Here is a 27,017-nt window from a genome sequence, read left to right on the forward strand (position 1 = left end):
ACACCACAGCATAAGGAATGCCACTAACACTGCTTGGACCTATACTGTTGGGTTTTTAGCGCTTCCCTGAGGAACGCAGCTCGGCCTCAAGAAAATGAAGTCTCCAGAGTACACGCTCTCCTTCCCACCTGGGAAACCCCAGCAGGGCAATGAATGCCTAGTGAAAGCTGGCAGCATACCACAGCACTGGTGTCTGTGCTGCCCAAACACCTGGATGCTTCAGACGATACAGTTGGACCCAGATGCAGTGATTCCTGGCAGGCCTCTTAGTCCTCAGCAGGAGTTTTGGTGCATTGAAGAAAGAAGGAGCAACGGTAGTAAGCAGTCGTGAGGGTGCCTAGGAACACACAGTACCTCGTAAGATGCACCAGTGCTCTGCAAAACAGTTGAAATTCTTCCCTGTAAGCAGTGAAATGGTGAACCTTCCTGGCTGATGCTGATGGATGTAATGATATCTAGCTGCAGGGTCCATGACCATAGGAGGTGGTGCTACCTGTCAAAATGGAGGCATTCAGGAGCAGCGACAGGCCACAGTCCACAGCACATGTTTCAAGTACCATCAGGCACTGGTGCCCGGCAAAGTGGGTCTCGTCCAAGCAGATCCAGAGCTCAGTTTGCTGTAGGATACAATTTGCCTCCTATTTGCGGTCTGAACTACTTTGGGCTATCAGTCAGTGGGATGAAGTCTAACTCAGCAGATAGGATTATAATTTTATGTGTCAAACTCTCAGGAACTGTTGTGTTTTTTTTTTTTTTGTTTTTTTTTTTGTTTTTTTTTAAACTCCAGTGAAATTTTATGGCTTACAATATAATATCAATAATAGGACTTAATATAGGAATTTTGAGTATAATAAAAATTTATAAAATATATCCGGCATATTAATATAGACAATGCATCAGCACAGAGGTCTGAACAACTGAAAAATCAATGTCGGTAAAATGATATTAATATGATTCTGTCTGAAAGGTGTCCATTTATTACACACATAAAAAGGGATATTCCTTTAGAGAAATAATATTTGGTAATAACATAATATATGTACATTTTCTTATTTTAAAAAATTGTACAGGTTTTCAAGAGCCTCACTGTTTGGCTGCACTATGTGCAACAGGAAAGTAGGAATGTGTTGATGCATTCAAAAACATTTCAAACATTAATTTAGAGCTTACTATATCTGAAGCTATCTGCTTTTCCCCGAGGGGAAAAAGAATTGTACAGTCCATGCGAGGCAGAACCTCGAAGAATAGCAGTGCTAACTGGGAGAGAGTGAAGGACGCATAAAGAAACGGCAATGTGTGTTGATAGGCTCCATAGTAGGTATATGTATAGATTACTTGAGATTAGAGAGGGAGGAAAAACTAATCTTATCAAGGGTACCAGGAAAGATATCAGAGAAAGGTGACATTAATGCTGAGCCTTGAAGGGTAATTAGAAACCTTGCCAGCAAGAGAATGTGAATGTAAAATAGGCCAAGCAATGAGAACATTGCATAAATGGCATACTTTGTCAAAGGGCACAGGACATTCAGGGAATCCTAAATAGATAAATACGGCCAGAACACAGGCTCTGTCCAAAAGGGACAGAGGGAGGAGGAGTGCACATTACATTATAGTAAATGAGAAGCAGGATAAAATTAAAGTCATATTTACATGTAAGCAGAGAAACTGGTTAAGGAATTACCGTAAAATGCCAGGTAAGAAATAACGAAGGTCTGAAGCAAGGTAGTGGAGGTATGCGAGAGACAGAATCTAGACATATTGATGACGTGGAATATGAAGATAATATGACTAATCGATGACATGAATGAAGAGGGAGTCGTGATGACCCCCAAGATTTAGCTGGATTCCTAGAAAAACTCCCTTAACAAGATGTAAACTCTAACAAAGAACATATTTGAGGGAGAAATATGAGTTCCGTTTTGGACATACTAAGTTGTTTTTAAGTTTATTTATTTATTTATTTATCTATTTATTTTGAGAGAGAGAGAGAAAAGCAGACAGAGAGGGAGGGAGAGACTCCCAAGCAGACTTCATGCTCAGCGCAGGGCCCGAGGCGGGGCTTGATTTCACGACCCTGAGACCATGACCTGAACTGAAATCAAGAGTCGGTTGCTTAACCACCTGAGCCACCCAGGTGCCCCTGGACTTACTAAATTTGACATTTGCTGATTCATCACTCTTGGTTTCACTGTCTAATTAAGAATGTGTTCAAATCGAAAATTGGTATTATAATCCAGAAGGGTTGGGAGCACCGGAAAAATAGATTCTGAAATTAACCGCCCTATACGTTTATACAGTCACTGAAGACATAGGGAGAGATGAGATGACCTGGGGAAAGTATCAAGTGCCAGTGAGCAGCTTTTCAATGCTACCTCCTTCCCAGCCCTGTTTGGATGGTCGTATCCTCCTCCTCACGGACATGTGCTCGTCTGTACAGTGACAGGGTTAGAAAGAAGCATGTGTTCATTTCTCAACAACGAGAATGAAGAGGAATCTGTGAATTTGGGGACAGGACTGGAAGGATTGGCACTGGTTATTGGAAAGGTGTCTTCTTTACCAAAAGGGACAGGAAGAGATGAAGGTTAAATAAGACATTCCAATTCTTCCCACAAAATAAGTTACATACACTTATTTTAGAAACATACATCTAATTCGTACTTTCAGTATTTTCTTTTATTAAATGGTTATATGTGCTGCAAGTATGTATATGTATGTATTATATACATATATATGCCATATATATATACATATATATATGGCATATATATATGGCATATATATATACATATATGTGTGTGTGTGTATATATATATGTGTGTGTGTGTGTGTGTATATGGCAGAGATTAATGCCCCACAGCTCATGTATTTATTCAGAAAATATACAGCACTTATTGCTGTGTCTTTCATACCAGGTATGTGGTAAGTGATCATTATACCCCAAAAAATGAATAAACCCATTCTTTTCAATTTCCTAACAACTCATGTTCCAGTAATAGGAAAAAAAAACATAAGTGTTTAAATAATTATCATACATGGAATAATTGAGAAATAAAGGGTAAGGGGAGTCACCTACCTCATGTTTTACACATAGTGTCTAATTTTCTAATCTATACTTTATTGGATAATGATCAAAACTTTCAAGTGTGGGTTAATTTTCCCTAGATGAATCAGCTATTAAATAGCTCCCTTGAGATTAAATTTTAGGGTTCTCTTCTTGTCAAAAGAATTTGAGCAACTCAAAAAGATGTTAAAGGCTTCATTCAGCTCATGCATGAACGTACATGAGGGAGACCTGCGTAGCGGGTGCTCTCCCAGTAGAAGCAGGGCTGAACTTTTATAGGATGCGGAGCCTAGAGGGGAAATTGTTCTGGTGATAGGGCTCAAGTATCAGTTTTCATCTACAACTGCTAGAACGCTTGTGCTTGGAGTTTGGATATTGAGCATTATCCCAGTTTTTCATGCCTCTTGCTCGGTATCTCTGACACAATCCCATCCTGACCAAACAGTCCTTTCAAGAGCTTGCTTTTATTTTTTTTTAATTGTTTTCAGCAAATCTTATGCCTTATCAATGTTCAGGAGGAGTTGCCAAAAAAAAAAAAAAAGTCTGGAGAGAAAAATGACAAAAGGAGAAGGAAGAAAGTTTGATGGCAAGGGAAAGTAGAGAGCCTCTGCCATGTCTGTGTTAAACATTCACAGTTTGGGCCAATGTGACCTGTGTGAGGTGGTATATCTCAGTGTGACTTTGATTTGTATTTCCCTGATGATGAGTGACCTTGAGCATCTTTTCATGTGTCTGCTAGCCATCTGAATGTCTTCTTTGGAAAACTGTCTATCCATATCTTCTGCCCGTTTCTTCACTGGATTATTTGTTTCTCGGGTGTGGAGTTTGGTGAGTTCTTTATAGATTTTGGATACTAGCCCTTTATGTGATGTCATTTGCAAATATCTTTTCCCATTCTGTCGGTTGCCTTTTAGTTTTGTTGATTGTTTCCTTTGCTGTGCAGAAGCTTTTTATCTTCATGAGGTCCCAATAGTTCATTTTTGCTTTTAATTCCCTTACCTTTGCAGACATGTTGAGTAAGAAATCACTGTGCCTGAGGTCAAAGAGGTCAGACAGGTTTCCTGTCTCACATTTAGTTTCTTGCACTGTTGGTAGGAATGCAAACTGGTGCAGCCACTATGGAAAACAGTGTGCAGGTTCCTCAAAAAATTAAAAATAGATCTATCCTGTGACCCAGCAATAGCACTGCTAGGAATTTACCCAAGGGATACAGGAGTGCTGATACATAGGGGCACTTGTACCCCAATGTTTATAGCAGCGCTTTCAACAACAGCCAAATTCTGGAAAGAGCCTTAATATCCATCAAGTGATGAATGGATAAAGAAGATGTGGTTTATATATACAACGGAATACTACTTGGCAACGAGGAAGAATGAAATCATGCCACTTGCAGAAATGTGGATGGAACTGGAAGGCATTATGCTGAGTGAAGTAAGTCAGAGAAGGACAGATATTATGTTTTCACTCATATGTGGATCTTGAGAAACTTAACATAAGTCCATGGCGGAAAGGAAGGGTAAAATAATAGTTACGAAACGAAAGGAGGGAGGCAAACCACAAGAGACTCTTAAATACAGGGGCAACTGGGTGGTTCTGTCGGTTGAGCGTCCGACTTCAGCTCAGGTCATGATTTCACGATTCGTGAGTTTAAGCCCTGCATCGGGCTCTGTGCTGAGAGCTCAGAGCCTGGAGGCTGCTTAAGATTCTGTGTCTCCCTCTCTCTCTGCCCATCCCCAGCTCACCCTTTCTCTCTCTCTCTCTCTCTCCCTCTTTCTCCTTCTCTCTCTCAAAATAAATAAACATTAAAAAAATTAAAACAACAAAAAAAGAGACTCTTAAATACAGAGAACAAACTGAGGGTAGATGGGAGGGTAGGGGAGAGAGTGAAAAATGGGTGATGGCCATTGAGGAGGGCACTTGTTGGGATGAGCACTGGGTGTTGTACGTAAGCCAATTTGACAATAAATTACATTAAAAAAATAAAAAATAAATAAACATTTGCCATTTGATACCCGAATCTCTTTTCTAGGCTAGTTCTCTGCCACACTGATCTGACACTAGCCCTTGACTTGCAGAATCTATGTGTACAGACTAAGAATCAGCAACAAATAATTGCCTGAAGGAGAAGGTTCAGGCTTCATAGAGGAGATGACTCATTTAAGGTCATAGAGATAAGTAGTAGTTCATCAGGTAGACAAAGCAGAAGCATAAGAGCATGAGCCAGCAGGGTATCCTGGGAAAAGTCTTGGAACCACTAGCAAAAAAGGACATAGGATTGAATTATTAAAAAAAAAAAAAATAGAACAGAAATATTATTTGGAATTACCAAAATTTAACATGACAAAAATGAAGAATAGAGACAAGCGTGGGAATTAATAGTCTTCTGGTCGGGGGCGCCTGGCTGGCTCAATTGGACAACATGTGACTCCTGATCTCAGGGCTGTGAGTCTGAGACCCATATCAGGTGGAGAGATCACTTAAAAAAATATATCTAAAATAATAATAATAATAATAATAATAATAATAATTTTCTGATCACAGTCAGGTTTAGTATGTGACTTAAAATCTATTGCCCTAGGCAGGCAATGAAGGGTTGATAAAAATTTGGAAAAAAAAATCCATTCCAGTTGTAATGTAAAATCCAGAGCACAGATGAGCTAGAAAAATCAGAGGGAAGAGAAACAGGCCATGGGAGGAGGGTTCAGTGACAGGATTCCTCGTATCAATTCTTCCGATGCTTGAAAAGTAGTTTAATGTGATGATATAGCACATGGATTCTTGAGCCCTGAATTGATTCTGGAGCCAGAATCCCTGTGTTCAAATCCTAGCATTGGCATTTATAAGCTACATGCCATTAGGGAAATTGTTTAAATGTAAAGAAATTGCATAACTATTTTATATAGTTGTTGCCAACAGTCCCTGAGCTAAGACACTTAAAATTCTTAAAACGTTGTTGGGCAATTAATATTTGTTACCTCCTAATAATTTACCAAAGTGACCATATTTGCCTGAGAGCAGAGATTCTCAAAATGCACTTCCCAGTCCATGAGCATCAGCATTCTTTGGGATCTTTCAGAAATGGAAATATTCGAGCCCTATCCCAGAGCTATGGAACCAAAAACTGCAGAGTGAGTGGAAAGGGCAGGGGTGTGAGTTTTAACCTGACTTCTTGGTGATTCGGTAAACCTTAATGTTTGAAACCACAGTGTAAAAGCAACTTAAAGTTATAACAATGCTTATACCTATGAGAGGTAGAACCATTTTTTAAAGCAGGTTTTAAATAAGAGTGTGGCAAGACTAATGATGTCCTATTATGGCCATAATATTGGCCATATGGAAATATACGCAAGATGTATGTCCCTCACTGTCTACTTGCTTTGACTTAAGCAGTGCCTGCTACAGATGTCCTCTTTTTATATAATACAAGTGGTCCTGGAGTAAATAATATGGTTAGGCACGCTGTAAGACAGATCCAACTTAACACTTAACAAGAATCATAGAATTCACAAAGTCATTTCTCACACTAACTTTAAAATTTATACATGGGGAGCATTATTAATAGTTTTATTTTAAAATAAGAATATAACAGTTGGGAATTTAAAATGATTTGACTAGAATCATTTCCAGGTCCTCAGATATTAAATATCATGTTTATTTTAATTTACTCACTATAATATGATAGCTCTTAGTAGTCCATTTCTTCTTAATAATTATTAACATATTGGGGCGCCTGGGTGGCTCAGTTAAGCATCTGACTTCGACTCAGGTCATGATCTCATAGTTCATGAGTTTGAGCCCTGGGTGGGACTCTGCAGACAGCTCGGAGCCTGGAACCTGCTTCAGATTCGGTGTCTCCCTCTCTCTCTGCCCCTCCCCCGCTCATGCATGCGCGCGCGCGCTCTCTCTCTCTCTTTCAAAAATAAATATTTTTTTAAAAATTAGAAATAATTACTAACAAATCTTTCTACCACTTATCTAATCCTTTAGTATTACTTGTATAATCATTTTTCAATGTTTGCAGAAAAAAACTGAGGTTCTGAGGTTGGGAGATAAGGAAGCTGGGTTCAATTAATTTAAACAGACATAGATTAATTATATACCTTGTTTTAGGCACAGTAGTAGATATTGAGTGATACAAAGATTGATTGGGTATATTGTTTCCCTCAAAGAACTTGTATTTGGATACAGAGTTTTTCTGTCATTGTTGTTATTTTAATGTTTATTTATTTTTGAGAGACAGAGAGAGCACGAGTTTGAGAGTTTTGAGAGCAGAGAGAGAGACACAGAATCCAAAGCAGGCTCTAGGCTCCAACCTATCAGCATAGAGCCTTACACGGGGCTTGAACCCACAAACGGTGAGATCATGACGTGAGCTGAAGTAGGACGCTCATCTGAGTGGGCCACCCAGCCATCCGTTACAGAGTTTTACAGCTTAATGGTAAATAAGTTAGGAAATTGAGTAGAAATTGTCACTGGAAGTGAAGAATTTTAACTTTATTACTACTATTTTATTTTTTTACTACTAATTTTATTACATTCTCTGATGTTAACAATGTTTGGATAATATCTACCAATCGCCACCATGGCGCATGGGCACTAATTAGGTTACCACTGGACCTGGGCTAGTTGGTTAACACACCAAGAACGTGTGACTTAAATATTATTAAAATATCTATACTACTCAAAGAAATCTACAAATATGCCCTTATCAAAACACTAAAAGTGTTTTTCACAGAACTAGAAGAAATAATCCTAAAATTTTTATGAAACCACAAACCTTGAATAGCTAAAGCTATTTTGAAAAAGAAAAACAAAACTGAAGGTATCACAATTCCAGAATTTATGTTATATTACAAAACATTAGTAATTAAAACTGTATGGTACTGGCATACAAACAGACATGTAGATCAATGAAATATAACAGAAAACCTAGAAATAAACCCACAACCAAATGGTCAATTGATCTCTGAAAAAGGAGGCAAGGATATGCCATGGGAAAGAGACAGTCTCTTTAACAAATGGTATTGGGAAGACTGGATAGCCATATGCAAAACAATGAAACCGAACCACTTCTTTCACCACACACAAAAATAAACTAAAAATAGATTAAACACCTAAATCTGAGATCTGAAATCATAAAAATCCTTGAAGAGAACAGAAGCAGTAATGTCAGTGACATTAGCTGTGACAATATTTTTCCAGACATGTCTCCTAAGGTAAAGGACATAAAACCAAAAATAAACTATTAGGACCCCACTAAAATAAAAAAGTTTAACAAAATTAAAAGGCAATCTACTGAATGACAGAAGATGTTTGCAAATGATATATCCGATAAAGGGTTAGTATCCAAAAAATGTAAAGAACCAATACAACTCAACACCCAAAAAACAAATAATCCATCAAAAACATGGTCAGAAGACATGAGCAGACATTTCCCCAAAGAGGACATAGAGTTGACCATCAGACACATGCAAAGATGCTCAACATGACTCATCATCAGGGAAATGCAAATCAAAACCATAATTAGATATCATCTCACACCTGTCAGAAGGACTAAAATCAAAAACACAAAAACAACAGATGTAGATGAAGTTGTGGAGAAAAAGAAACCTTCATGCAATGTTAGTGGGAACGAAAACTGGTACAGCTATTGTGTAAAACTGTATGGAGTTTCCTCAAAATATTGAAAATAGAATTATCCTACATTCCAGTAATTTGACTACTGCATAGTCACCCAAAAAACTATGAAAACACTAATTCAAAGGGACACATGCACTCCTGTGTCTATTACAGCATTATTTACAGTAGCCAAGATATGGAGGCAGCCCAAGTATACACTGATCGATGAATGGATAAAGAACAGATGGTATATATACACAACAGAATATTATTCAGCCATAAAAGGAATGAAATCTTGCCATTTGCATGAACTTGGATAGAGCTAGAGAATATAAGGCTGAGCAAAATAAGTCAGAGAAAGATAAATACCATATGATCTCACTCATAAGTGGAATTTGAGAATAGAACAGATGAGCAAAAGAAAAGAGAGACAGAGAGAGAGAGACAGAGAGAAAGCCATACACATGCTCTTAACTATATAGAACAATCTGATGGTTACCAGAGGGGAGGTAGGTAGGGAGATGGGTGAAATAGGTGATGGGGATTAAGAGTGACATGGAGAAAGGTGATCAGATTTATATTCTAAGATCCTTATATATAGTAAGATAAGAACAATTTGATAAAAATCAACAATAGCCAAAGTATGGAAAGAGTCCAAATGCCCACCGATGGATGAATGGGTAAAGATGTTGTATATACATATACAATGGAGTATTACTTGGCAATCAAAAAGAATGAAATCTTGCCATTTGCAACTACGCGGATGGAACTAGATGGTATTGTGCTGAGCGAAATTAGTCAGTTAGAGAAAGACAAATATCATATGACTTCACTCATATGAGGACTTTAAGACACAAAACAGATGAACACAAGGGAAGGGAAGCAAAAATAATATAAAAACAGGGAGGGCGACAAAACAGAAGAGACTCTTAAATATGGAGAACAAACAGAGGGTTACTGGAGGGGTTGTGAGAGAGGGGATGGGCTAAATGGGTAAGGGGCATTAAGGAGCCTACTCCTGAAATCACTGTTGCACTATATGCTAACTAACTTGGATATAATTAAAAAAAAAAGAAAAACAAAAGAAAAGTAAGAAGAAAGAAAAGAAAATTCATTAGTTGACACTGAAAAAATATACTGGCGCTGGGGTGGCTCAGTTTGTTGAGCATCCAACTCTTGATTTTGGGTCAGGTCATGATCTCACAGTCATGAGATCAAGCCCAAAGTGGGGTCTGTGCTGGGTGTGGAGCTGTGCTGTGTGGGTGGGATTCTCTCTCCTCTCTCTCTGTCCCTCCCCCACTCATGCTCTCTGTCTAAAAAGAAATAAATTAATAAACATTAAAAAATGAATCTCTCTCTCTCTCCGTCTGCCCCTCTCCCCCACTTGTACTCTCTAAAATAAAAAAAAAAGTTAAAACTTATAAACTAACCATTTATAGAAGAGAAATAGATGACCTTGAAGCCAGTATAAGATAAAAGTGGAAAAGGGAATCTGTTCAACACAGCAGAATACTGGAAATATTAAGATAAATAAACACTAAATATTAAATAACAAATGAAACACAGGAATCTACCCCCAAAACCAAGAGCACACTGTATACAATGTATGTTAGCTAACTTGACAATAAATTATATTAAAATAAATAAATATATAAAATTTTCAAAAGATAAGTAAATAAATGGTAGCAAGGAATATAATTAGTAACTATTATCATTTATGTGTCTATTTTTATATATTAAATATACAAAGATGGACTTGTAGGATACCTTGTTCTTTTTTTTTAATGTTTTATTTATTTACTTTTGAGGGAGAGAGAGAGAGGGAGATTGAGAGGGGGTGGGGCAGACAGAAAGGAAGACACAGAATCCGAGTCAGGCTCCAGGCTCTGAGCTGTCAGTGCAGAGCCCAATGTGGAGCTTGAACTCAGAGCCATGAGATGATGACCTGAGGTGAAGTTGTATGCTCAACCATCTGAGCCACCCAGGTGCCGCTAGAATACAGGGGAGTGAACTCAGGGAGGGAAACAAAGTTATTTAAACTTTGTATGCAATATTTAATATATTCAAATATCATGTGAAAACATAAAATGTCAACATTTATTTATTTTGGGTAATTGATACTCTATAGTGCTTTAAACTATCTTCTGTATATTTTAATTTTTTAATGTTTCTTTATTTTGAGAGAGAGAGAGAGAGAGAGAGAGAGAGAGAGTGTGTGTTTGTGTGTGTGTGTATGTGTGTATACAAGAACATGAGCCGAGATGGAGAAGAGAGAATGAGAGAGAGAGAATCCCAATCAGTCTCCCTGCTGTCAACACAGAGCCCAACAGGGGGCTCCATATCACAAACCCTGAGATTATGATCTGAGCCAAAATCAAAAGTCTGTTGCTTAACTGACTGAGCCACCCAGGTATGCCTATAGTTTCTAATTAAAAAAAAAAAAAAATTAATGCAAAAGCAAAAACAAAAACCTGTGGTACTTTCTTTTCAACCAAAACTATTGTTAAGTTTATATATGATAAAACAGTCATACTATTGGATCTAAATTTAAACCCTATATAATTTGCTTTAAATAAATTTAGTTTGCCCATTCATCATTCAATGGACATTGGGCTCTTACCATAATTTGGCTATTGTTGATAGTACTGCTATAAACATCAGAGTGCATGTGCCCCTTTGAGTCAGCAATTTGTATACTTTGGATAATACCTAGTAGTGCAATTGATGAATCGTAGGACATAAATAAGATGTGATACAGGGGCACCTGGGTGACTTCAGTAGGGTAAGCAACCAACTTTGGCTCAGGTCATGATCTCATGGTTCATGGGTTTGAGCCCCGCATCAGGCTCTGTACTGATAGCTTAAAGCCTGGAGCTGGTTTCAGATTCTGTGTCTCCCTCTCTTTCTGTCCCTCTCCCACTTGCTCTCTCTCTCTTTCAAAAACTAAATAAACAATTTTTAAAAAGTAAAAAAAAGATGTGATTTATATAATTTTAATATATTAATATATATTAATAGAATATATAATAAAATATATGCATATATAACAAAATATATTATATCATATTTTAATATAATGTTAATATATATTTAATATAATTTGTATTTTATATAATATATAAATTATACATATAATGAAATGTTACTTGGTGATCAAAAAGAATGAAATCTTGCCACGAGAAACAATGTGAATGGAACTAGAGTGCATTATGTTAAGCAAAATAAGTCAGTCAGAAAAAGAAATATCTTATGATTTCAGTAATATGTGGAACTTAAAAAACAAAACAGATGAACATAGGGGAAGGGAAGGAAAAATAAGATAAAAACAGATAGGGAGGCAAACCATAAGAGACTCTTAAATACAGAGAACAAACTGAGGGTTGCTGGAGGGGAGGAGGCTAGGGGGATGGGCTAAATGGGGGATGGGTGTCAATGAGGGAGCTTGTTTGAATGAGTGCTGGGTGTGGTATGTATATGATGAATCACTGGGTTCTACTCCTGAAATCAATACTACATTGTATGTTAACTAACTTGAATTTAAATAAATAATGTACTTTAAAAAAAATAAACAAATAAAAATAAACAACCATAAAATTTTTAAAAATTAAAAAAAAAGGTTTGAATTATAACATTAATATCTTATAAAGAAATATGCCTGGAACTGTTAGAAATCAGAGCTAACCATGGATACATTCTAACCTCATAGTCCTAAAAGCGTAGACATAGATCTATATCCAGGGGAAAAAAGTTCACTTGCATAATCAAGTATGAATGTTCTTATGTGTCCTTAGGAAAAGGTCACCTTGAGGGATGCCTGGGTGGCTCAACTAGTTGAGTGCCCAACTTTTACTCAAGTCATGATCTCATCGTTCGTGAATTTGAGCTGTGAGTTTGAGCCATGATTTCCAGCCCTGTACTGGGCTCCCTGCTGTCAGAACAGATCGCACTTCGGATCCTCAGTCCCCTTTTCTGCACCCCCCCACTCATATGTTCTCTCTCAAAAATAAGTAAAACATTTTTTAAAAAGGAAAGGTAACCCTGAGAGGAGGAGGGATTAAGGAGTGCACTTGCTGTGATGAGCACCAGGTGTTGTATCGAAGTGCTGAATCACTATATTTTACACCTGAAAGTAATATTACACTGTGTATTAACTGGAATTTAAATAAAAACTTAAAAAAAATTAAAGCTTATGTAGTAGTAAGGGGATTTACATATATATCTGCATAGATCTGTGTCTATATATTGCTATATATCTCTGTCTGTCTCTGTCTCTTTTCCTGTTTCTCTTTCTTCCTCCCTCTCTCTCCGTATATATAGAGATATAGACATATATAAGCATGCTGCCTCAGACCTGTGCTAGTGTGTGTGTAGATACAAATAATAAATAGACACAGGTGTGTGAGTGTATATATATATATATATATATATATATATATATATATATGATCTTGTCAAATTCATATTATACATATGTATATCTATACATATACATATATATACATATATATACATATATATACATATATATATACACATATATATATATGTATATATGATCTTGTCAAATTCATATTATATTTTTCAAGGGTGAGGACTCCACAATTATAGTTTAAATTAGCAAAAGATATTCAGATGTATGCTATGTCTATTCATCACAGAGTATGAGATCAAAATAAAAACTAATGTTGAAATCAATGCTAAAATGGAAACCAATGATAAATTGTGCATTAGTTTACTGTAATCCACTTTACATTTTCACTTTTATCCCTCATTCACCCTTGATCAGATGTGTTACTCCCTGTAACATAACATACACTACAAATACAGACTCTATCTCCTACTGATTATGAATACTACAAATAAGATATCTAAACATATAGTATGCTGAAGTCAATGACTATTAGTCCAGTTGAATAAATGAAAAATAACCCTTAACAATCCACTACAAGAAACATAAAATAATTCCAAATCACAGACATTTCATTTACAATTCAGGCAATGATATGCAGATCACTTTTAAGTCAGTCAACATTCAATGTAAAGATAAAAATCTCATATATAGTTAGACATGGATATGAATGCAAAGTAGGAGAACATGAAAGAGAAAAGGTGTTAAGAGTTCAAAAAAATGCTTCGAAAGACATGGCTTATTTCTAGGTGAACTCTTCTCTTCTTCCACTTCCCTGACAACTACAACTCAGAATTGTTCAAGATTCCACATATTTTTAAACCAGATACAGTTGTCATTTCTTCATTCTGTCATATTGCATGTAAATCATGTATGTGTGTGTGTATCTATATCTATCTATCTATATGTATATATATCAATAGAAGCATTGATAGAGATATTTATAAATCATGTATATATATACATATATCAGTAGAGGTATTGATAAATATATATATATATATATAGAGAGAGAGAGAGAGAGAGAAAGAGAAAAAGAGGTATGATTTCTGTCATTTATATAATGCCATTTTGTATTCTCCCTTTCTTCTTAGAATTTCTATTTATAACTCATCCATCTTTTCCCAGTTGTTTCTGCGTTAGCCTATCTCTCTCTCTCTCTTTTTTTTTTTTTTTTTTTTTTTTTTACATTTGTGAATAAGCAAAATGCTGGTTTTCTCTTGCTTGGCAATTTGATATTTTTGTTGTTGCTGTCAGCATTGTGTCTCCAGACTATGACAACCAAGATATTCATTTATTCTGAAAACCAATCACATTAATATTCTTTATCTCATTGCTCAGTGCCTCCTAAGGACAAACATGCCATAAAATAGTAGCTATAAATCAAATTTAAGTGTACTGCTGAGGTAATGGGGATTGTAAAAATGTCATGCTTTGGCAGTGGTTGAGTGGAGAATGACCCATTATCATATTAAAGCGATAAAAACTACGTGATAAAACACATAAAGATTGTAACATTTCTGCTTCTGGGTAACCTAGCAGATTTAGATCAAAGTTATAGTATCAGATTGAGTTCCAATAATTTAAAAATACACTGATTTTTTTTAAAAAATGAGGAATTTAAAAGTATCTCTTTCCTCTGTATGAGATTTAGATATATAAAAGTCAAATAACCTATAATCTTTTAATGTGTAATATATTTGGAAAGATGTTTATGATAAAAATTTCCTTAATCTATAAATTGCTATATAAGGTAACAGGGACAGGAGGAACTATTTGGAAATGTTATTAAAAGAGTTACTTTTAGGCAACATAGTGGTGTTCAGAATAAACCACTTTCACATGAAAAAAACCCAAACATAAAGCTGTCCATGCAACATGTTGATACATTGCTTAGTCATCATATAATGTTAAGTTGTCATTGAACTGGAGGCAGATAAAGAAATGAGGCCTGTTAATTACAACCAGCTAGAAAACCTTCTCAGAACTTGAAAACAATCACAAATATTTCTACCAACCAGAAGTGAATACTAAACAAATTTCTCCTCTCGATATAAAAGCTTTGTAGGGACTCTCAAAACAAACAAATGAGAAACAAAAAAGTTTTCTAGCCTCAAGGAATTTCATCCTGGATGAAATAATGGGATATTGCATCATTCATTACTGTCCAATTAGTTGACTCCTTTGGTCAACCACATTATAGCAATTACACTGCTGACCTCATAAGCTTAAGTAAAGAACAATTTTGTTGACAGCATCTAATTGCATGGCATACACACACCCCATTACAAAATCAACATGAAATTAGAGTATATGTACACAGGAACAGGGAAAATAGTAGCTTTCTTTCCCACATATCTAATTAGTTACAAATTACAGTTCACTACTAAATAGACAAAATAAGGAACGTACTTCCTCAATAAATAGGGATTTGATATTATGCTCTAACTAAATGTAAGAACATTATTTGAACAAAAATGGCTCACACATGACCTTATCCAAATATTACCTTTCAGATGAAGAGTTGAACTAAATGACGCATTAGATGTACACATACATTTTGAAATGTGGGGAAACTCTTATTGACTTTTATGCGTAAGTATACATGAGTAAAATATAACTTTTGTAGCAATTACTGAAGTTGTACCATATTACTTTTTTTTTTTTTTTTTTTGGCTGAACACTTCAGAAATGACTTGCTTTGGAAATCATTCATGCCTGGCCTAAAAAGCAGCATTAAATTAAAGATAAGCTATTTACTTTTTGAAACAAATTTACTCAGAATGAAAAATACTAGATGATGCATGACTTTTAATGAGCAGATACAAGATCCCTTTTCTTATTAATTTAATGGAACACAATTCTCTATGGTTTTCTTGCATTTACACACATCTTGCGAGCAGAGACACTGACAACTTTTCTTTCACATTATCATTTCAAGAATGATTGAAGAGCGAAAACCAAGATGATAGAAATAGTGTCACTTTCCAGACTAAAGGGAAGATTTTTTTTTCTGTTTATATCTTCCTGCAGGGTAAAGATCAGGCAGATTTACTGAAGCTTATTATCAAAGGTTCATAAGCTGTACTGAGTTCTTCAGCAGTGACACAAATCTACTGTATGCACACTACCCACATGGGCTTGTCCAAGTCTTCCCTATGGGACTTATGAGATATAAAGAACTACTATGAACATGAAGCTCATGGGGCTTGCTGTGCAATGAGTATAAAATCTTTGTCTCTGACCCAAGAGTCTCACGTCTCTTACCAGCATCCATGAAACTGTGTTGAGCTAAATAAGGTAAAAATCTCAGACTCTTTGCAGTTCTTGAAAGTACCCAATACAAATTCCCAAATACTCATTGGTTCTCATTAGATGCTATATTTGAAAGTTGGGATAGGGGCATGTCAGTGGCTCAGTCGGTTAGGAGTCTGACTTCAGCTCAGGTCATAAGCTCACGGTTCGTGGGTTTGAGCCCTGTTTCAGGCTCTGTACAGACAGCATGGAGCTTGGAGCCTGTTTCGAGTTCTGTTTCTAACCTCTCTCTCTGCACCTCCCCACCCCCCCATGCTCTGTCTCTCTCTAAAAAATGAATAAACATTTTAAATTTTTTAAAAAAAGAAATGAGATAAAAACCAATATTGTGGCCATATATTTGTAATAAAAATTGCATATAAGCAGTTATAATCTGTTATAAATCCTGCTACAGTTTATAACCCTAAGTTTTGAAATTTAATATAAAATGGATTGGCATGTCATAGTAAAAATAAAAACTGTTTGAGCTCAATGGAAAAGTGATTGAGATCTGCATAATTACCTGAATTACTACATTAAAGGCAAAATTCAATAAGTCTGGGAGACTAACAGAGGAAGCATCTGAAGAATTGTCCTCTTTGGGGAGGCATATAAAAAGAAAAAGAAAAGAAAATAGTGCTTTCATTCTGGCCTTTAGTTTTGTAGAAAAGTATAAACTCCATTTGCTAAGACAGGCATTGTTATTATATAATTGGTAGACATATCCCCAGTGCATTTATGCTAAGATATAATTGATAGTTTACTTTTCTCTTAAATACTCCTAACCTATACCTTACCGATTACCAGGAGGCATGGTTGCATACATCTATGACTCTGTGGCTCTACCATTCTTTGACAGTTTGTTGAGGATAAGACCTCCTATTATCAGCTAAGTTGTGCCCGCTCCCACAATGTGTCCCCTTTTAACCTCCACTACCTCGGAAGGTGATTGTGCTTGGAGATAAGGTATTTTAAAAAGTAAAATGAGGTCCTTCAGGTGCGCCCTAAGCCAATGTGACTAAAGTTCTTGTAAGGGGAGGAGATGAGGACACAGACATGCTCAGGAAGACCACGTGAAGACAAAAAAGATGGCTCCTTACAAGCTAAAGACAGAGTACCATCCTCAGAAGAAACCAACCCTGCCAACACTTTCTTCTCAGACTACCTACCCTCCAGAACTATAAGAAGATACATTTCTTTTGGTTAAGCCACCCAGTTTGTGGTGCTTTGTTATGGCAACCTTGGCAAATGAATACACTTCCCTCACACCTATTTTTTTTGGCATTTGTAAGTAAAGAAATAATACTATATATCTTTTACAATTTCTAGAAAATTTAAATAAGGCAATATATTCCAAGCATCTATTATATCCCCAATTAAAAATGAATGCTCAGTGTAATCTTAGAATGCTCTTTTCCTCCTCTAAGAATGTGAATAGCACTCTGTGCCCAAGGAGAAAATCCTGAGGATGAGTAATGTGTACCCATCTGCCTTCCTCTACTGATGACAGAGTAAAGGAAAACACAAATACATATCTGGAATGAGAAAAAATATTGTTATATATCTGATAGTGTGATTTAGACACCAAATGATTTGAAGAAAGTGCTGGATATCACATATGAGGACAAAAATTGGGTGCCAATGGGTATTCTGAAATTTTAAGTATAGGGATATTTAGAACTTTAATACAAAGTCAGGATTATAGGAGAGTTATTGAGTACAGACTGATGAATTTGATTTTTAACCAGTTCAAGTATAAGATGCCTAAATATCTAAAAGGAATATTTATTAGATCATCAAGGTAATTGTCCAGATTTTTATAAAGAGGTGCTGGCAACTTATAATAATTGGTAATTTAACATTTATTCATTTATTTATTTTTAATTTAACATTTATTCATTTTTGAGAGAAAGAGAGACAGAGCGTGAGTGGAGGAGGGGCAGAGAGAGGGAGATACAGAATCCAAAGCAGCTCCAGGCTCTGAGCTGTCAGCACAGAGCCTGACATGGGGCTTGAACCCATAAACTGTGAAATCAAGACCTGAACCAAAGTCAGATGCTTAATCAAATGAGCCACCCAGGTGCCCCTGGAATTTAATATTTAGAGGGAGGGACTGGTTTAAGTTCTAAGGTCAGGTTACCAGAGGAAGTTTAGAAAACAAAATCCTTGTAGTTTAAAAATACAATCGGGAGATGTATTCCTCATACAAAGAGCAAGGCTTAATGAAACATGACACACTATGACAGAATACAGAGTTAGAGTCTAGACAGAGAAGAGAACCCCTGAGATCTACATGCTTCTGAAGTAGAACTGTAGTTCTCAGAGATAGGTAGAGGATTGGAGAAGCATCTCAAGATTACAGTTTATACCGTTGTGATAGAAAATGTTTCGTCACTGTTTATTGGTTTGATTTTCCATCTCATACTCTATTCAGAAGGAGAAAGATATTGAAGCCATGAAGGAGTCTGTTTTGCTGAGCACTTTTTTGGATCTGTGTAGGCAAATTTGGAAATAGGATAGTTCCTCATGACAGAACTAGTGACACTTGATATCAAGGCTTGAGGAGAATGGAAAGATTCTTACATACAAGGAGGTGGGGGGGGGGGTAGTTTTCCAGGTGCCTGAGTGTGAAATCTATACATATATATAAGAATTTAAACAGCATTCTGTGCTCAGGGAGAAAATCCTCAAGATGAGTTATGTGTATTCAGTTGCCTTCTCTGCTGATAACACAGTAAAGGAGAACACAAATACATACACACTATAGATATAAGCTTTAAAATATATATTTTTCATATATTTTGAGAGAAATTTATTTGAGAGGTTTATTTTGAGAGAGAGCGAGAGAGAGCGAGTGAGCATGTGCACATGGTGGAAGGACAGAGAGGGAGGGAGAGGGAGAGAATTGGAAGCAGGCTCAATGCTGTCAGCACAGAGCCTGGTGCTGAACTCAAGCTCACGAATCCTGAGATCATGATCTGACTCGAAATCAAAAGCCAGATGCATAACCAACTGAGCCATCCAGGCACCTGTATTGCACCAGGCAATATACATTACATATTTATATATTTAAATATAATTTTGAAAAGAGGCATGAGGAACAGATGAAAGTGAAATCCAAAGAAAGAACAATCAGTTATGTTATCAGTTCCTCTACTTAGTCCCCCAAATTAAAAATAAATAAAAACTAAATAAAACTCATGCAATGGTTTGCACAGGGACATCTCTAAAGTGGCTGGCAGTGCACAGGGTGATACATTTTTGGAAAAAGAAAAAAGAAAATCGCAATTTGAGGACACAGGCATTATCTCCATAGATAAATAAATAACCTGAAATTCCAAAAATTTCGGGAGAGGGTCACTCATGTTGATGCCTATCATACTTGGATTCTCCAAGGTGGCCACCAAGGGACCACTTGTTGATAGCTCAATGACAATAGAAAGGGTGGGGCAGAAGGTAACAAGGTAGGATAGCTCAGGTGGTATCACAGGTATGGTTGTCTATGCTTTAAACACTAATATCTGAAAATGTGTTTAAATTTTCACAGTTGACTTTGGTTGCTTATGATAGGGTTGAGGTGTGAGAAAGCTAACTTTGCTATGCATATTAAAAAGTATTGCTGCAGTGTTAGTTATTTTGATAAAGAAAGTGCTGCTTAGCTCCAAATAATACTCTTTTTAAGGACCATGAGACTTTATTGTTTCAAGTACAGATTAGGTCATAATTCTATACAAAACTATTCTTTACCCATGTTATTATTTGCATGCATTAGAATTTTCAGCAAAAGTATTCCTTTCCAAAAAGCACGGAAAGCATAGCTATGAGTAAAAATGGAATTGATTTTTTGGCAAGAACTACTAAGTAAAGGACTCCTAACTTTAAATGTATTTATGTAGTTGCAAAGATAATTTACACATTCTCTGATCATAGACAAAGAAATCAGTGGGAGAACAAGGAAAGTGATTCTCTTATAGAAGAGGAGATGCTTCTTCCTGGTATAATTAAGACAATATGGGCCATGCTTTTCTATGGGATCAATAAAGAAAAATCCAGAATTTTTTGTCATTTAGTGAAATTACTTTTTGGACCAGTGATAATTGGCACTGTTGGGTATCCCTCTTGTACATGTGTGAGTATTCTCCAGCACATTGCATTAATCCAGTCTTGTCATGTGCATTAACTGACATTTACACATAGACAGATACAAAACACATGCCCGCTTCTGAATGTGCAACCAGTAACAAGATTAAGTCTTTTCTTTTGACTATTAGACTTAGGATAAAGCTTCATACTAACTACGTTTTCATATTTTTGTGTGTGTCTGCTGTGTTTCCAATAGCCATTATGAATACAAAAATAGCCTTGCCTGGTCATTGCTCAATATTTGTTCAGAAAATGCATTTTCTAATATGCGTGAGGCATCAAAGTCTTCCTAAACTATGTCTGAAAGTGAAGTTTGGCTCATGGAATAGATGGGACAGAGAGATCAAACAAATGAAATTGAGGTTCTATAAAATTTTAAAAAATATTTCTTTTAAAACTTTCAAATATTAGACACAAAGAAGTGGAAAAAGATTCCATGCTCCTGGATAGGAAGAACAAATATTGTTGAAATGTCGATACTCCCCAAAGCAATCTACATATTCAACGTAATCCCTATCAAAGTAACACCAGCATTCTTCACAGAGCTAGAACAAGTAACCCTAAAATTTGTATGGAACCAGAAAAGACCCCGAGTAGCCAAAGCAATCTGGAAAAAGAAAACCAAAGCAGGAGGCATCCAATCCCAGACTTCAAGCTATACTACAAAGCTGTAATCATCAAGACAGTATGGTACTGGCACAAAAACAGACACTCAGATCAATGGAATAGAATACAGAACCCAGAAATGGGCCCACAAACGTATAGCCAACTAATCTTTGACAAAGCAGGAAAGAATATCCAATGGAATAAAGACAGTCTCTTCAGCAAATGGTGCTGGGAAAACTGGACAGCGACATGCAGAAGAATGAACCTGGACCACTTTCTTACACCATACACAAAAATAAACTCAAAGTGGATTAAAGACCTCAATGTAAGATAGGAAGCCATCAAAATTCTCGAGGAGAAAGCAGGCAAACAACTCTTTGGTCTTGGCTGCAGCAACTTCTTACTCAACACATCTCCAGAGGCAAGGCAAAGCAAAAATGAACTACTGGGACCTCATCAAAATAAAAAGCTTCTGCACAGTGAAGGAAACAACCAGCAAAACTAAAAGGCAACCGACAGAATGGGAGACGATATTTGCAAATGACATATCAGATAAAGGGTTACTATCCAAAATCTACAAAGAACTCACCAAACTGAACACCCAAAAAACAAATAATCCACTGAAGAAATGGGCGCAAGACATGAATAGACATTTCTCCAAAGAAGACATCCAGATGGCCAACTGACACATGAAAACATGCTCAACGTCACTCATCATCAGGGAAATACAAATCAAAACCACAATGAAATACCACCTTACACCTGTCAGAATGGCTACCATTAACAACTCAGGCAACGACAGATGTTGGCAAGGATGCAGAGAAAGAGGATCTCTTTTGCATTGTTGGTGGGAATGCAAGCTGGTGCAGCCACTCTGGAAAACAGTATGGAGGTTTCTCAGAAAACTAAAAATAGAACTACCTTACAACCCAGCAATTGCACTACTAGGCATTTATCCACAGGATACAGGTGTGCTGTTTCAAAGGGACACTGGACCCCCATGTTTACAGCAGCACTATCAACAATATCCAAAGTATGGAAAGAGCCCAAATGTCCATTGATGGATGAATGGATAAAGAAGATGTGGTATATATATACAATGGAGTATTGCTCAGCAATCAAAAAGAATGAAATCTTGCCATTTGCTACTATGTGGGTGGAACTGGAGGGTATTATGCTAAGTGAAATTAGTCAGAGAAAGACAAATATCATATAACTTCACTCATATGAGGACTTTAAGAGACAAAACAGATGAAAACGTCAAAGTAAATTTAATTTTTGCTTAGAACTTAACCAAAATAAAAAAATAAAATAAAATCAAGATAATTTGATATAATTTCATTTAATATATTTAAATTTTGTTTAAATTTGGAGTCATCCAAATTTAAATTTCATTTAAATTTAAATATAATTTCATTTAATATATTTAAATTATATGTATTTGGATATCCAAGCTGGGAAAGCTCAATGAACAAGAAAATGATAAGTAGACTGCATATACATATTTTTTGTTAGATCAGATTAAGATTCACTCTGCCTTTAAGTGTAAGAATATGGCTATTTTTATTCTAAGACTTTATTGAAAAAAAAAAGAACATATATCAAGTTTAAACCAACATTTAGAAACTTAGAGAATTAGCAACTTGTATTTTACTTTGGAGGGATTGTCCTGTTATGCCTGCCCTTAAGTACTGGCTCCCAATTTTTTTTTTTTTTTTTCTGAAGTGCAAATCCCTGACTTTACCCCACCATCTGCCATTCAGGTGTCTTACCATGGCATCTAGTATACCAAGGCATGATGTTATTGGTGTAGTACATTAATGTGATGTTTTGATGTTTCTCGGGATGTGTAAGTGGTCTAGATGTTTTGTGATTATATTATGACAGAGGGGAATAGCCAGGGGCGTAAACCCTGGTCAAAATTGTGAACGCATATTGTTGTCCATTCAAATCATGAATACTATTAGTTTCTTTTCTCTAATAGGAATAGAAAACAATACATTTGCCATATCAGTGGCCACATATCATGCATCTGAGGTCTTACTAATTTATTTGAGCAACAAGACTGTGTTCTACAGGGTAGCTGTGATTTGAATTGCCAATTGGTTAAGTACTCATACTCCTGAATCCTTCTGGTTTCTACAGGAGCCAGACTGGTTCATTAAATATAAAATATGATAAGGACAACCATCCTTACACCATTTAGATCTTTAAAGGTGGTACTTATACCCACCATCACCATTTCCTCCCACTCTGGCATGCATATTATTTTTATTCACTATCTTGACTGGTGGGAGGAACAGATTCAGAGGCTTCCATTTGGCCTTCCTCACTATGACAGCTCTTATCCCACAGGCCAAGGATCCAGTGTCAGAATTATAAGTGGGACATTAAGCCAGTGAACTTTATCTGGAACTTCAGTTATTACTTGACCCGTATATACTTCTACTACAAGAGGGTATGGGGTTGATGCCTGAGATCTCTGGTTATCGATGTCAACTCAGACTCATTGTGCAAACAGTCTTGAAATGTCCTGGTTTTTACCCATTGCCCACAATAAATACAACTAAGTAAATGGCTATAGGTCTCTTTGGGGCAGGGCTGGAGTAATCATTATAAGATATACGTGATGTAGTGTTGTAGGGCCATTCCTCTTAGGAGTTTACTTTCAGTCAACAAACTCTATCTGAATACTGACCTAAGCTAAGTAACTGAAAAATGGATTGCGATTTATTATTAGGGCAATTTCTCTAAACTTCTTGCTCCTAAATGTGTGTTTTCTTTCACTTGTAGATGTTAAGTAGTGTCTTCATTTGTTTCATGTGTTTTGCCCCTGAGACAGAATACCATGTTATATTAACTATCTCCAGAACTCTCTGTAGGTACAGCCCATCGCAGTCTCTCCAACCTTGCCATTTGCTATGAGAAATGTAGCATCATGGCTTCTGGAAGTTATGTGCTCCCATCTGGTATTTATTACTTTGGGGATCTGTCATCCCCATTGCTATTAATAAGCCAAATCCTGGGACTATCTTTTCTACCATCAGCCCTATTCTAAAGAAAAGAACCAACATTGGATTTAGGGATGCTGTCATCCATTTAATTAGTGCATTCTCAAACTGACTCAGGTAATGGGAACTATCTGAACGAACCTTGCAAATTTTCTGCTATAAAAGTTTAATAAAATAAAATACTTATTAAATGTTTAGAAACCATAAGACAGTGTTAAAGAGGAGATTCACATATGTATTTACACTTAAAATGCATATATTTATTCCATCTCTGAAAATACATGAGATGGAAAAATTTCTGAAGGGCAACTATGTCATTTGGTTATTTAATCATTTTTTAAAAATCATTTATTCATTTTGAGAGAGAGAGACAGAGAGAGTGGGCAGAGACAGAGGGAGAAAGAGAGAATCCCAAGCAGGCTCTGCACCATCAACACAGAGCCCAAAGTGGGGCTTGACCTCACAAATTGTGAGATCATGACCTCAGCTGAGATTAAGAGTCAGTTGCTTAAGTGACTGAGCCACCCAGGCACCCCAGTTATTTCATCTTAATTAAACATTTTTAATACTTTTGTAAGTATGAAGATAGAACATTTCCAGTTCGGAGAACTTGTGTAAAATGAGAAAGATATGATCAAAATTCTCTGTTGAATTAATTCTCTGTTGAATTAATTGACTATTTTTTTCCCCTTCCCCCCCCCCCCATTATCCTCTATTAGAAAACAAAGTTTATTTATTGTTGAAATTGTTGAAATCTGAAAGACATGGAAGCCAGAAAATTCTAAGTTAAATTGGTTTATCATCAAATTAAATGTTGCTGAATTTCCAATATACTTCACTTTAGGGACATTAGGGCTGGTTATAGTCTTGAAATTGCTTAGGATAATTGATCCTTTGCCGAATCACTTGTTAAGACACAAGGAAACGAGCTTTCCTCATTACATATCATGTCCATCATTGGTGGCATGTTTACAGTTTCTGAAAATATATGAAGATCTAAGGAGAATTCTGAATTCTAGTACTATGGTAAGAATGGCAGTAGATACAGTGAAGATGTTAACAATACTTTATTACTTTTGGCAAAATTCTGAAAAATCAATAATGCCTAATATTATGATTCGTATGACTTTTCAATACTTAGTGACTAGGTAAATTGGTGAGGTAACTAGAAAAATTACTACTGCTTCAGTTCAATGTCTTGTAAAGTAATTCACTGGAACACACTGATGAAAACAAGAGGATTAACTGTGGAAATTTTATTCAGGTTTTAATTTTTAAAACTATGTGACAATATGTGCATGTTATGTGCACACATTCAAACTTTCTTGATGTATATTCACATATTAAGTATTTAATTGAAAAAAAGCTTTCATGTGAGCACTTACTGTAGGCTGTTCATTAAATACATTTGGGTATACAAACAACATATCTTATCAACCTTGAATAATAGTACAGTGGAGAAAAAAATATAGATGAGTGCACCAGGTCACTAATTTTCATGCTTGCCCGAAACTACTCTTGGAGGGATAAAATAAACTACTGTAAGAAATCTAGGAACATTGTAAAGGAAGAGGAGAGTAAGTGTAACTAATGAAGGGTGTACTGGGATGGTAGGTGGAAATAACATTCGATTCACCTGATTTGCCCGACACAGAAGTTAGGGCTTCTTATCAACATGGAACGCAGGACTGTTGAAAGGCATGCGCAATAGAAAAACGTTACAAGATTTAAGAAGTTAACTCTGGCAGTCGTGCAGGTAGCAAATTATTAAATCAAACATTAGAGGTCAAACATAAATGCTAGCATTTTTTGCAATAATTCAGGTGAGCAATATAGCAAGGTTAGGTAGACAATGTAAAAAGAAAACAGTGTTGATGCAGACAATGTTAAAAAGAAGAAAAAAAATGAGTGGCAACAAATGTACATCTCCAGTGATATTTGGGAAGAACACTGGAGATGTTATCATTGTGGAAAGAAAACAGAGGTGCCTAAAACAACTGCTCTGGACAGCAGTGACCTTCACAGAAAGCTGTTGTGTCAACTGTGTTCACCTTTCTCTCCTAGTTTATTGATGTGTGCATATATCTTTCTTTTTTAAAGTTTATTTATTTTGGGGGAGTGAGAGGGAGGGAATGAGTGGGGGAGGGGCAGAAAGAGGTGGAGACAGAGATTCCAAAGCAGGCACTATGCAGTAAGCACAAAGCCCAACACGTGGCTCCAACCCACCAACCGTGAGATCATGACCTGTGCCAAGGTCAGATGCTCAACTGACTGATCTGCCCAGGTGCCCCAATGTGTGCATATTTCTGAAACTCATTTTTGCAGTAATACACATGATGTTCCTCAATTTATAATTATACAATTTGTTTAAAATCAGCTAATAAAAATTTCAGATACTTAGTTTTTCTTTTTTTTTAACAAATAGTATATGTATTTCCTAAAGATTTAAATTTACTTAACTATTAAAAATGAAAATTCCATTTACTAGGTACATAATTTGTAATAATTTGCTCAAAAAATTCATATATATATACATATATATGTATACACACACACACACACATACACATATATATATTTAATTTTTAAAACTAAGGCTATCAAGGGGCACCTGGGTTGCTCAGTTGGTTAAGTGTCCGACTTCGGTCAAGGTCATGATCTCGCGGTTTGTGAGTTTGAGCCCCACATCGGGCTCTGTGCTGACAGCTCAGAGCCTGGAGCCTGCTTCAGATTCTGTGTCTCCTTCTCTCTCTGCCCATCTCCTCCTCATGCTCTGTCTCTCTTTATATCTCAATAATAAATAAACATTAAAAAAATTTAAAATTAAGGCTATCATATATGGTGTGCTCCTAATAGGCAAATAGAAAAAAAATTC

General features: G+C 36.2%; 1 protein-coding gene across 1 annotated transcript in view; it reads left to right on the top strand.

Moving 5' to 3' along the window:
- The first annotated feature begins 1,687 nt into the window (after nt 1–1,687).
- LOC122204561 (ribosome production factor 2 homolog) overlaps nt 1,688–27,017 on the top strand; it is a 116,031-nt gene continuing 90,701 nt past the window's right edge. The window contains 2 exon segments of the mRNA XM_042912088.1: nt 1,688–1,694; nt 2,384–2,581. Coding sequence (XP_042768022.1) covers nt 1,688–1,694; nt 2,384–2,581 — 205 coding nt within the window.

The sequence above is a fragment of the Panthera leo genome, chromosome D4 (genome assembly GCF_018350215.1).
Source record: "Panthera leo isolate Ple1 chromosome D4, P.leo_Ple1_pat1.1, whole genome shotgun sequence".
In the NCBI taxonomy this organism is placed as follows: Eukaryota; Metazoa; Chordata; class Mammalia; order Carnivora; family Felidae; genus Panthera; species Panthera leo.